Consider the following 13,900-nt stretch of genomic DNA (forward strand, 5'->3'; position numbering starts at 1 on the left):
CCCCCCCCCCCCGTAAGTTGGAGCATGAAGATCTCGAAGGCCCAGCTTAGAATGAAAGCTATCAAACATTGAATTAGGCAAGGCTTTAGTAAAACCATCTGCTGTCTGTTTTTGTGAAGGAACAGCTAAGAGTTTGATCACCCCTTCATGGACCTTCTGCCTAACCACATGGCAATCTATCTCTATGTGTATCGTGCGTTCGTGGAAGACATGATTCTCCCCTATTGCAATGGCAGAGTTGTTGTCACATAATAGTGCAACAGGGCTGCTAATCTTCACTTTCAAATCTGCCAATAAGTATAGGAGCCACTGGATCTCACAAACTGTAGAGGCAAGGGCCCCTATATTCTACTTCAAATGAGGACCTAGAAACAGTCACTTGTTTCTTTGTTTTCCAGGAAATTAGAGACTCCCCAAGATAAATGCAATAGCCAGTTACAGATTTTCTGGATTCTGGGCAAGTAGCCCGGTCTGAATCAGAGAAGCCCTGCAACTTGAGAGGGAAATTTGAGGAGTAGAATAATCCTTTTCCAGGTGATCCTTTTAGGTATCTCAATACTCTGTGAGCTGCAGTTAGATGAGTATCTCTAGGCTTGTCAACAAATTGGCTAAGTTGTTGGACATCATATGTAATGTCAGGCCTAGTATTGGTAAGATATAGGACCTTACCAACCAATCTTCTATAGACTTCAGGCTTATCAAGTAAGGCTCCCTCCAAGTTGGTAAGTCTTTGTCCTGTAGTTATTGGTGTCTTTGCAGATTTGGCTTCCAAGAAACCATTCTCCTTTAGAATTTCCAAGGTGTACTTTATCTGACAGATGTTAATGCCACTGGGAGTTCTGAAAGCTTCAATTCCTAGAAAATAGTTTAGGTGACTAAGATCTTTTATTTTGAATGATCTATCCAGTAGCTGCTTTAGTTCATCAATCTGAGTTGGATCTGTGCCTGCTACTAGAATATCATCTACATATACAAGTAGGGCAATGAATGAAGTTTCTGTTGTCTTAGTGAACAATGAAGGATCTGCTGTGGACTGCTGAAAACCATTGTCCTGCAAAGCCTTTGTTAGCTTGGCATTCCATTGCCTACTAGCTTGTTTTAGGCCATATAGGGATCTCAATAGTTTGCAAACCTGGTTGGGTTTATCACTCTGAAATCCTGGAGGCAAGACCATGTAGACTTCCTCCTCCAAATCTCCATGTAGGAAAGCATTGTTGATGTCAAGCTGTTGAATATCCCACCCCTTAGCAATAGCTGTAGCTAGAAAGGTCTTTAATTGTGGTCATTCTAGCCACAGGTGAAAAAGTTTCAATGTAGTCCACTCCAAGCTGTTGGGTGTAACCCTTAGCAACCAACCTAGCCTTATACCTTTCTATAGAGACATCTGCTTTGTGTTTTACCTTGTATACCCATCTGCAACCAATTGGTGATTTCCCTGCAGGCAAATCTGTTAGAGTCCAAGTGTTGTTTTCAACCAGAGCTTCTATCTCAGACTGCATGGCCTTCCTCCATCCCTCATCATTTACTGCTTCATTGTAAGACTGAGGCTCATGTGTGGAGGCAATAGATGAGGCACAGGTCTTATGGTATGGAGTCAAACCATCATAAGATATAAACTTGTCTATTGGATGGAGAGATGATCTGATGTCTGGATTAGTCCTTGTCATGGACTGGCAATAATAATCATGCAGCCTTGGAGGGGCATGTCTTGCTCTTGTTGACCTTCTAGGCTGTAACTGACTAGCATGCTCTTCTGGTGGATTCCCATCCAAAGAGGCATCATTGTTCAATTCATTTGCCACTTCATCAGTTCCATTCTCATTGTCTAACTCATTTGCCACCTCATCAGTTTCATTGTTGTGTGTCATGCCCCTAGGACTGTCATTGCTCTCTGTGAAATCCAGTGATGAATTTTCTATTTCAAAGGAGATTGGAACTAAAGGTAAGGTGGGATTGAATTGCTCAGTTGCAGGGTGCTCTTCTAGGATACTTTCTTTGAAGGGATAAACTTGCTCATAGAATTGGACATCCCTAGAAACAAAAACAGTATTATCAGCAATATCATATAGCATATAACCCTTCACATTGGCTGGGAATCCCAAAAATATGCACTTCCTAGCCCTTGGTTGCATCTTATTCCTTCCCTGTGAGATAGTGGCACCAAAACACAAGCAACCAAAGGATTTAAGCTGGTTATAATCAACAATCTTCCCAAATAACATTTCAAAGGGAGTATTTCCATCAATTACAGCAGTAGGCAATCTGTTAATAAGGTAGGATGCATGAAGAACACAGTGACCCCAAAACTTTGTAGGTAGTCCAGACTGAAATCTTAGTGCCCTTGCCACATTCAAGATGTGTTGATGTTTCCTTTCTGCCACCCCATTCTACTGGGGTGTGTATACACATGATCTTTGGTGGACAACCCCTTTTTCATTGAGGAAGGCATTCATCCAAAATTCAGTCCCATTGTCTGTCCTCACTGTCTTAATTGTTGCTGAAAACTGTGTGCATACATAGTGATAAAAATTCTGAAATATGGTTTTAACCTCTGACTTGTTCTTCATCAAATGCAACCAAGTGAACCTACTATAGTCATCAACTATAGTCAAGAAGTAATGTTCCCCTTTTAGGGAGGCAATATCAAAGGGGCCCCATACATCCATGTGTATCAAATCAAAGCATTTCTCAGACTTTGAAGTACTAATAGGGAAAGAAGATTTCTTGTGTTTAGCAAAATGACAAGCATCACATACAAAATCAGAGGATTTATGAAGAGTTGCAAATTTTATTCCATTCANAGAGTGTATTTTATTCACAGGATAGTGTCCTAGTCTATTATGCCAAAGTTCCATAGACAAGGTATTACACTGAACATCAAATGACTTAGCAGCAGGAGAAACAGTCATCTTCTTGGTAGGGGGATTTGTGATCAAGTATAGTCCACCTTCCTCTTTAGCAAAACCATCCACTATCCCAAGAGACCCCTGAATAATACAAGAATCAGCCCCCATAACAACCTTATAACCTGATTGTTTGATCAGTTTGCTCACAGATATGATATTAAAAGCAAATGATGGGATGTATAGCACATTCTGCAATAATACATTGATATGAAGCCTGATCTGCCCTATGTGTGTAACAGTCACTGTTTCTCCATTTGGTAGTTTAACAAATACTCTATATATCTTGTGATAGCTTTCAAAATAATCTAAGGAGCAAGTGATGTGGTCTGTTGCTCCTGAGTCTAGAATCCAAGTAGTATGAGAATTTAGGACAGTATTAATGAGAGAGTTAGAGGTGGACCTGCCTTCATTGTGATCCTCCACAGTTTTCTTGAAGTCTGTCCTAATTCCAGAATTAGTCATTGTGACAGCAACACTAGTTGATGCTTTATTCCCTTGATTTTGATTCTGCAAGAGACACAACAACTTTTGAATTTGGTCAGCAGACAAGCCTATATCACCAATTTGATTCACAGAAGCACTTGAAGTCTGCTGCATGTCTTGAGGTGGTTTGTTCCTGGACTTATAACCTGCAACCCAGCCAGGAGGGTAACCATGTTTCTTGTAACACTTCTCAATAGTGTGGCCAAGCATACCACAATATGTACACTTAGGCACATTCCTTCCTCCACTATTGTTGAATTTCTTTTTATTATTATAGGTTGAAGCTGCCACAATTCCCTGTCCTTCTGCAGACTGAACCTGAGTATTCTGAACAGCATTGGACTGAATCAACTAACTATTCCTTTGATTCATTGAACCTCTGATCTTCCTCTATACTTTCAAGGTCATATTTAGGACCTTTTCCATGGATGGAATAGGATCCATGACCAGAACTACTCCGGATTTAACGGTTTCAAATTCGTCATTCAGTCCTTCCAGAAAACGAATTATCTTGTCATCCTCCCTCTCATTTTGAATCTTATTCAAGAGGGTACATGAGCATCTAGGCACAAACTCGCAAACAGGCAAAGGCCTTATAGCGTTCATCTGTTGGCACAACGCATCACTCTTTGTGAAGTACTCATTCACAGACATGCTACCTTGCATGTTTCTAAAAATTTCATTCTGGAGTTCCGCTATTTTGTGAGGATCAGACTGTCAGTACCTTTCCTTGAGAGTACTCCAGATATCCTCTGCCTTCTCAAAATATAAAACACTCTCTACGATGGTAGAACTAATAGACTTAAGAATCCAAGAGCAAACTATTCTATTGCATCTTTTCCACATTGCATACCTTGGATCCGACTCGCCTGGATTTGGAATGGCTCCATTAGCAAATCCGAACTTATTCTTCACCTCCAACGCAATCTACATCGATCTGCTCCAAGATGCATAGTTGATTTCGGACAGGGGCGGTGATACAAGGATCAGATTCGGATTCTCTGTAATATGGATGTACATCGGATCGTCAACTTCATCAGTGCGTTGAGGTGTATTTTGATTCAAAGAAGTTGTTGTTTGTCTAGTTGAAATTCCGTCGTCGTCTACAATCTCCACTACGACCGCTACGGCGTAACTCCGGCGAGGCTTTGATACCATGATGATTTACTCAGATCATGCTTGATAGTAAATATACTCCAGGACCGGTCGGATACACTCCAGACCTGGTCGGAGGGTGTTACGGTCGAGAGGCCGGTAGGTTAGGAAAGACAGTGGTAAGGTCGGGGGTCACGGGCCGAACAGTACCCCCGACTCGTCCACAACGTGGCGTGCCAACGGCTGCCACGTACTCCTTCCCGCTTGGGCGCAACGTGAGGCGGGCGCATGCGCGCCACGTTCCCACTATGCCGGAGGCCCGGCAATCGCACTTTTTCCCCTTATAAATAGCGCATTTATGAGGAGAGAGGATCTTTGGGGGGGCCAATTCTTGACTAAGACCTAAAGAGAGCTCGGATAGTAGGGAAGCCCACTGCCGACCTGCTGAGCCCTTTGAGCCATATTTGACTTGTAACCGGGTTTGGATCCTTGAGGCAATAAGAGATCGTATTTTCCGGTTTAACTTGGTATCCGTATTTTACCGTATCAATGCTTAACAGAAAAAGAGAATGAATACTGGAAAGAAGAAGAAGAATTGAAGTGAGTTTCATTGACTGGAAAAGTGTAGAATGTTGTAGAAGATTACAACAGAACAAGAGCATTAGCTCTTATTTATATGAGCACTAACTGACTAACTGAACGGTTAGAACTAACTAATGGAGTATAAAGACAAGAAAGCCCCTTAGCTTTAGGGACTACTTCATCAGAAGGGTTTTTATTACATTCCTCTAATTACAACTGAGTCCATATTCTTAAAAGAAATCGGATTAAACATAAAATAAGCAAATTAGCCAAAATTAATTATATGTCAATGAATAGGTTATTCCATTTATGATTTATCCTTAAAAGAAAATAAACTTCTTCATCTTTCCATGGGCTCTACGCCAAAGGGGTCTAATTTAAATAGCAAAAAGGGTTAAATTAGTTCCCAAAGCCAATCCGATAATATAATTGGGTTTTTCAAGTAAACAAAGTTTCATTCAAATACCATAAATCAGTAAAATTGTTCAATTAACTCTCAATTGACTTGTTTAGTAGGTTAATTCTCTATAAGTTTTATATGTAATTTTTTAAATTTTTTTTAAGTTTTATTTTAAAAAAAAAATATTTATTTATTAAAAATAAAAAAAAAACAAAAAAAAAAAAACAATACAACCATCGGTAAGGACCGCTGGTGGTTGTCTCCTTCTTGCAGATCTGGAACGAGGGCAGCAGCCATCGTCGTCTAAAAAAAATTCTGGCCATGGCTTTTTTGACGGCCATGGCCATCTTTCTTTCCGTGGTTGTATTTTTTTTTAAAAAAAAAATTTTCTAATAAATAAATAAATAGTTTTTAGAAAATAAAATTAAAAAAGGACATGTCAAACTTACGGAGAATTAACATGCTAACCAAGTCATTTTAGACTTAATTGAACAATTTTTTCGATTTAGGGAATTTGAATGGAGTTTTTTTCACTTATGCAACCTAATTGCACTACCCGGCTGATTTAGGGGAACAATTTGACATTTTTTCATTTAAATATAATTTCATTTATGATATATGTTGGATTTGGATGTATCTCATTTTAATATAGATGAACTTTCAATTTAAAAGACACCTAAAATACCTCAAACTAAACTCTTTACAAATTATGTGAAATGTGCATGTTAGATTGCAACCATTATTCCATGGACCATTGTTCACGTATTTGTGCGAATCATAAATACAAAATACATTTTTAATATATTAAAAGTACATTATTTATAGCCTAGTATGGTAGCTCAAGTGGCAAATGAGTTTTCTTTGTGGGGAGGAATTTTGGGAGAACCCGGGTTCAATTTCAATAAGCGAAGATTCCCCTAAATTTACCAAAAAAAGTACATTATTTATATATATATATTATATTATTTGAAAGTACACGATTTTTGTATATTATTAAATATTGTATATTCAGTACACAAATAATGTATTTTTAATATATTAAAAAATGTATATTGCATTCATAGTCCACACTCCACACAGCTACGTGGATCATCCAATAATTTGATGTCGGAGTTGTGGGTCTTCATTATGACGCTTTTTGGGCCTAATCGCTCCTTATCATAAGTATTCATTTTTTTTCGAAAGAATAAGTATTCAATTAATTCAAGATAATCTAAAAACATAATAAGTCTCAATCAATGTTATATCCTTGATTTATATTTCTCTTTTTGTATGCTAATAAATGTATATAGTTTACTTTAAATGTTGTATACTTCAATGTTATTAGACAAAATTGTCCCTACTACATTGTTATACAAAGCTACTCTTACACCGTTATAACACCGTTACTTTTTAACTCCATCATTATTATCATACACCTATATCTATCATATAGTTTTCCTATTCTTTAATTATCATTTTATTAAAATTATTATATAATGAATTTAATGATTATATTTTAATTAAATTTCTATTAATGGTAAATCATATATGTGTGTGTATGTACTCAAAATATATATATATATATATATATGTCTATGTGTGTGTGTGTGTGTGTATAAAATACATATATTATTTGTGTATATATAATTCAAATTATAAATTTTAATTATTCATTTTTATTAATGTTTTAATATTGTGCATGAATTTTCGCATATCGTGCGTATAAAATACTAGTTTAAATTTATAAACATCAAGATCAATTTTATTGTAAAATAACCAATTATAACAATATTAAGTTAATAGACATTAACTAGGCAATTTTTTAATTTGGACCATGGTCTACCTAGTGTTGTGTGGACCATAAAAAAAATACATTTTTAATATATTAAAAGAACATTATTTGTGTACTGAATATACATTATACAAAATAATGTACTTTTAGTACTCAAATCATACATTCTCTCTGAGTACAATATACATTTAAATATGCACTAAAAATACATTATTTGTGTACTAAATGTATATTATTTGATAATATATATACAAAATAATGTAGTTTCAATATTCAGATAATATACTTTTAAATATTTTATTTTATGTACACAAATAATGTACTTTTATTTATGGTCCATACAATAATGAACATTACTTTAAAATAAAGGAAAATTAGATGCACTGAGCTAGATTAAAGAACTATTTTAAGTCCTTTTCCCCTTAAATTATATATGAATATTGAATTTAGTGCCTCTAAATTATTTGTATATTCACTTTTAGTCATTCTATTTATTAATAAAGTGATATATATATATATTTCTTACTTGTGTTATTAACTTCTACCTCAAAATCTTTAAAATGAAGGATAAATATGATATTTAAACGCTTCAATTTTCTTTCTTTCTCAAAACCGCGTTTTTAGTTCATAACATGTAAATATCACCAAGTGCTATATCTTAGGTGCTTAAATTGTCTCAACTCTCAAGAGGTCCCTCCTACATGTTTTGAAGTGCCTATGTATGTAAAACGGAAGAACAATGATAGGGAAAGATATATAGCTAATGAAGGCATTTAAATTCAATAGTTACCCTCCATTTTAATGGTTAGAAGATATATAGAGTTAACGATATGTAATAATCACTTTAATAACAATTAATGGACTAGATGTAGATGCACAAATAATTTAAGAATTCAGTCCACTATTAACATAATTCAAGAGATCGAAAATGTGTCAAATTCTCACACCTTTATTAGCAAAAAATTATTATTACATTTAATTTATATTTAGTTTTGAGTTTTTGTTAGAGAGTTTACTAAGAAAATCAAGATTATATATTTGCAGGATTGGTGCGATATCTGAGTGGAAGGTTTTGTATCTACTTGCCAAAGACGATAAAGGAATGCTCCCCAAAGATAGAGTAAGAGGTGTTTATGATGGAAGCCTATTTGAACAAATGGCGAAGGACCACGCTTCAAAGCAAAAAGCGTAACTAACATTACCCCCCTTCCTCTTCCCAATCACTACACTATCTATTTAAATTTATGGAAAATTTGAAAATTTTCATCTCTAAATTATGTCATTTTAATTCATATCTTTTTTTTTTAATATACTATTTCAGAGAGATGTATATCACATAAAAAGGACTCCCCAGTCCCCAAAATGATTGGTAATGCTATAGTAAAAGCTGTCGTTTATAATGTATAAATTCAAAGCATGATTATGTCGTTTTAAGTGTGAATGTAATACAAACTCTTTGGAGTACAGAATAACATATGAAATAAACGATTGCATTTGTATTTAAATGGATGCTTTTATACTTTATTATCAATGATGGAAATATTAGAAATGGAACAAATCAATCCGGAAAAACGGAGCATGGATGATTCGAGCGGATCCGGGGCCCCGAGGTTGAGCCCTGTGCTTGACCCGGACGGCCCTAGGGCAAGGCTTTTGCCATGAGGACTCGACCATGAGGGCTCGGCTACGAGGCATTGTCCATGAGGGCTCGACTATGCGGCCGAGGCCATATGGAGGCTCAGACATGAGGCCTCGGCCATGGGGGCTCTTCCACGAGGCCCCAACCATGGGGCCTTGGCCATGAGGGCTCGGTCACGAAGCCTCGGTTGGTCAATCCATAGGTCTGATTGCGGGATCAGACGCGGTCAAAGGAGGTTGTAACCGTTCCCACCGTATTAGGGGTGGCGGTTAGAGAGTTCCTTGTGTATAAAAGGCTTCCTTATTATCTCATTAAGACATTCGCATCTATCTTTGCCCTAAATTACCATTGTAACACTAGTACAGAAATAATCTATAACGTTTCACATAAAACGTCGGTTATATGAAAAAACCGATGTTATAGGTTAATTAAATTTAAAAAAAATAACTATTTAACGTCGGTTATTTGTTAAAAACTGACGTTATAAATAACGAAAAAAATAAAAAAAAAAAGAGAGTTACCTACAATGTCGGTTATCAATAAAACCGACATTATAGGTCATTTTATTTATAAAAAAAAAAAAAAATCAACGAAGCGATACGATGTCGGTTTGGGTTATAGCTGACGTCGTATTGCTTCATTATAGAAGTTATTAACCTACGACGTTGGTTGTTAGCAACAACCGACGTTGTAGGTTTTTTATTAAAGTAAAAAATGATCAAATAGGCCCATAAACTTTACACCAAAAGTTAATTAGGCCCTTAAACTTTTAAAAGGTGCAATTAGACCCTCAAACATATCAAATTGAGGCAATGAAGTTCAAAAACAGGTAAATGACTTGTTATTACAGGTCATTTGTATCAGTCCGGCGACCGGCGACACTTCCAACATCCGACGACGACTTCCGGCGACCGGCGACATCGCCGGTCGCCATCTCCGGTAGAAGAAGACCTTATAGTCACCTTCTCCGGCGAAGGCGACTAGTAAATTCTTGAAATTCTCAAGTAACATTGCTTTGGATTGTATCAAGAATTTCAAGGCTGTTCTTTATGTTAAGATACAAGTAATTGTTGTATCATATGCCATGAGAATGTTGATTACTCTGGTAACGATCTTTTAGATGTTGCTCGTGTTAGAATTGCTAGAACAGGTTGTATCATGTTTGTGGTGTCAGAAGGTATCTACTATTAATGAAAGCCTGCTTGATAATCTTGTATGATCTTCGCTATATGAGTTTACTTATGTTATTTTCCTTTTAGTACATTGTAATTATAATTTTAGCAATTTCTTAATTAAGTGGTGACAAATAATAAAACAGATTATGTATGTCTTGTTTGAATCTTATTGGATTTATAGATACAATTAACTGTTGTATCATATTGCAGGGTAACATTGACAAATCTGGTAAAGATGGCTTGGACCTCCCTTGTGATACTGTAGACCTTGTGAAAGTTAATACTAGAAATGAGAAAATCAAAACTGATAGTGGATCTGATGAGGTATTGGAGGATAGCTATGCCTACTGTTACCAGTCTTAATGTACTTTGTGCATTTTGGCTAGCAGTGATAGTTTATAATTATATTGAATTATTAAATTTTGTTATTTTGATAGCACAATTCATTGGTTGAAGTTGACACAAGCAAACATGTTGAAGTTCTCGGTGGTGACGTTCAAGATGCAGAAACTGTGAATGCAGAGGGCTCGCCAAATGGCCCGGTGAGAAATGGAATACTCTTCTATTTCTAAATATCCTCATTATTTTCCCTTTCCTCTTGTTGACTACCTGTGGACTATACTTTGCCCATTTTATCCATATACAATTATATAGTTAATTAGGTGAAAGCTAACGTTTGTAGTAGTATATTCTGTTGATTCTGGATTGGGCAAATCTACATTTACATAAATCTCATAGATCATGAAACTAATAATTTAGGAAGAATCCTTTTTGTAACCTTAATTGATATGTGGTAATCTATTTCACTAGACATTTTCATACTTTGAATATGTTAAAGAAACGAACAAGGAAGTAGTTTTATTGACTGGAAATTAAAACAAAAGAAGAGAAACAGGAAGTCACAAGACTTTCCCCAACAAAAGTTTTAGGCTCTTGCCCAGCTTCTAAAGCTTAAAGACTAAGGATAAAGATTGGATAATTTACTCTCATCTAAATGTTTGATAAATATTATTTTGCTTTCTTTTTATAATTCTTTTATAATTTCAGTTAATTTTGTTTATTCTTTTATTTATTTTAATAATTATTTTTGTTTGGGCCTTTAGTATTATTGTTATTATTTTGTTAGTTTAGATAATAAAGTTGTATTAGTCCATTATTTCAAGCCCTAACATTTAAAGCCCAGCAATAAAGCGATGATCCTTTTCGTTCATACGTCAATTGGCATCGACGAACGATAGAGCCCGAAAGTCAGACTGGAACTCCGGCTTCGATGCGGCCATCTTGGAGATCCGGTTGAATAGCCGAAGAGCTCGGAAAAGTGGTTGGGTTGAGCATGATAAATTTAGGCCAATTCGAAGGAACACATCATCGATTCACTCCGAATCAATTTCGGAGTCGATATCCTGCGAAGTCCGATCGGCAACGACAGGGTGATTTTCTGGGCGAAGCAAGTTCTAGCGGTGGTGTGTGGATTGCGGCGGACGTTGGCGGCGGCTTCGGCTTTAACAAATTAATTCCGACGAGCATCAATTTCTTTGTGCAACTTCGTCCAAGAGTTAGTCTGGTGCGGCAACGAACTGTTGACAGCCTATGTGTTTCCCACCTGGTTTTGCTTTGTTTCCTTCTATTCACAGCAATTTTATTTAATTCATTAAGTCTCACTTTGTGACTTGAATGAATATTGTATTGAACTTGGATACTGGTGCTAATTAGAGTTTTACACTACTGTTATTAATTGTTGATTAAAAATGCTTTGCTAAATTCCTTGTCTAGGAACATGACTTTACTATCATGATTATTTTGTAGTGATTTAAGTTTTAATTTTGCCAACTTAATTATGTTTTATCCTATGGTTTCGTATTGAGATTAATTAAGATAAATCTATAGCCAATTTAACTTTCATTAGTCTGTTTGAGGAAGTTATTAAGTATACACCATGCTTAGTAATTTCAAGCTCTATAGGGTAATTGAATGAATAGTTTGGTTGTCTTACTAAACTGTTTATTTGGTTCCTAAACCAGGGATATCTTTTAAGTACAAGAACAATTAGAATACGTGACTTACCCTGGACGCCATACGGAGTAGTCATATAGCAGTTAGAACGAGCCTTTAACGCCATACGGAGTAGTCATATAGCAGTTAGAACGAGCCTTTAATTGGTTGGTAAGTTAGACTTAAAATGCATAATTAGTACTGGTGATTGATTCATGTTCCTAGCCTTTATTTTTTTACTAACCGCTCTCTTGGTTTGTTGTTATTTTATTATTTTCCCTGCTAGTTACTTAATTACCTACTATCTCATTCTTGTTGATTTTTAATTTCTCCAAGCTATTTTATTAGTTCGGCTTCGCTTTAAATTGTTAAGTTAGTTATTTTAATTTCAAGTTTTTAAATTGCATAGTTAGAATTCCTTGTGGGTTCGACCCTTGCTATTGCGCACTATTACTACAACTGATTCGTGCACTTGCGAGGACTATATTAAAATTGTCCATTAAAATTGTCCATCAAGGTTCTAATTTATAGTGCTAAGAAATAAATAATTATGAAAAAGGAGATATTGTTGATATGATTGTGCCTTTGATTTTATTCTTGTCAAATTCCTTGCGTTAAGCCTTTCCTTATGTATTCTGATTTTCCTGATTTTCATCATTCATTCTTCTGAGTAAACTATCAATTCTTTTCGGTGTGTACCATTGCCACCCACCAAAGAAACAGCCTTGTCCCCAAGGCTAGAGTGGAAAGATTGCCTTATGTTGTCCGGTGTCGATTTGGTCAATTACACTAGGCTCGTAGCTTGTTTCATCCTCGTCATCCTCTGCTGCAATTAGAGTTTCCAAGGATTTATTCGGGCATACATGAAGTGGATTTTATGGTCGCTGACAACGGAAACAAAGTCCTTTGGAGCGCATGTCCAGGTACTCTTTGTTAGAATAATGTCGTGCCGGAACTTGTGACGTTGACGTGCCGGAATTGCGTACTGAAGACTGCGTAGCAGGAAACGTAGATGGTGTTTGGGAAGAGAAGGAAGATGTTTGATTGCTACCAGAGAATTGACACTGGGTTGGAATGGGTTTGGGCTGTGAAATTTTTGAAAAAGAATTGGTTTGGTAATTCTTCCCAGGCCCGTTAGACCAAGTAGACCCATTATGTGAAGGAATTATCTGGAGCACTACATTTTCTTCTTGTAGATTGCGTCTAATGAGCAGGCCTGTGGAGAGAAAATCAATTTCTCGTTCTGCAGCGCGAGCGGCACGCATCGCTATTCGGAGGTCTGTCACATCATTCGGTCGGAGTCGCACCCGAATGGTAGGTTTCAAGCCATTCAGAAAAAGTCCCAGTTAAATGTGAGTTGCAAGTCCCGTGGTTTGGGCAGTCCGAGTACGAAACCTAGTGTTACGTTCCCGGGCAAAGGCACACGTCAAGGGGCGAGAGGAAGATATTGAAGTTGGCACTGGTTCACCTATGGTGAGAGAGACGCTGGGATCAGAAGAGGAGAAGAGATAAAAGAGGATTTTATGGAGTTCCTTCTCCTTGTTTCTTGTAAATTCTGGCTTGATTAATTAGCAATGCAAACCTCTCTTTATATAGAAGAGAGTTATACTTTCCTAAAGATTACAAAGGAAACTTATTGGGACTAAATAAGTTAATATCGAAACTAACTAAACTAATCTTGAATAAGGAAACAAATTACATAAAACCAAAAAAACAAAGCTAGAAATAAATCTCCTTGAGTTTCCTAATCTCTTGCTTGCATGTCTGCTGCTTGCTTCTGAATCCTACGTCTGTATGTCCTGCCCAGAAATGCATCATTACTCCCATCCGGAAAAAAAAAAAAAAAAAAAAAAA

General features: G+C 36.3%; 1 protein-coding gene across 1 annotated transcript in view; it reads left to right on the forward strand.

Annotated features, from left to right (window-relative positions):
* Window positions 1-8,432, forward strand: part of LOC116017741 (probable peroxygenase 5) — a 13,165-nt gene extending 4,733 nt beyond the window's left edge. The window contains exon 6 of the mRNA XM_031258369.1: window positions 8,285-8,432. Within this exon, the coding sequence (XP_031114229.1) occupies window positions 8,285-8,432 (148 nt within the window). The remainder of the gene's footprint in view (window positions 1-8,284) is intronic.
* Window positions 8,433-13,900: the final 5,468 nt, after the last annotated feature.

This window comes from Ipomoea triloba, chromosome 4 (genome assembly GCF_003576645.1).
Source record: "Ipomoea triloba cultivar NCNSP0323 chromosome 4, ASM357664v1".
Lineage (NCBI taxonomy): Eukaryota > Viridiplantae > Streptophyta > Magnoliopsida > Solanales > Convolvulaceae > Ipomoea > Ipomoea triloba.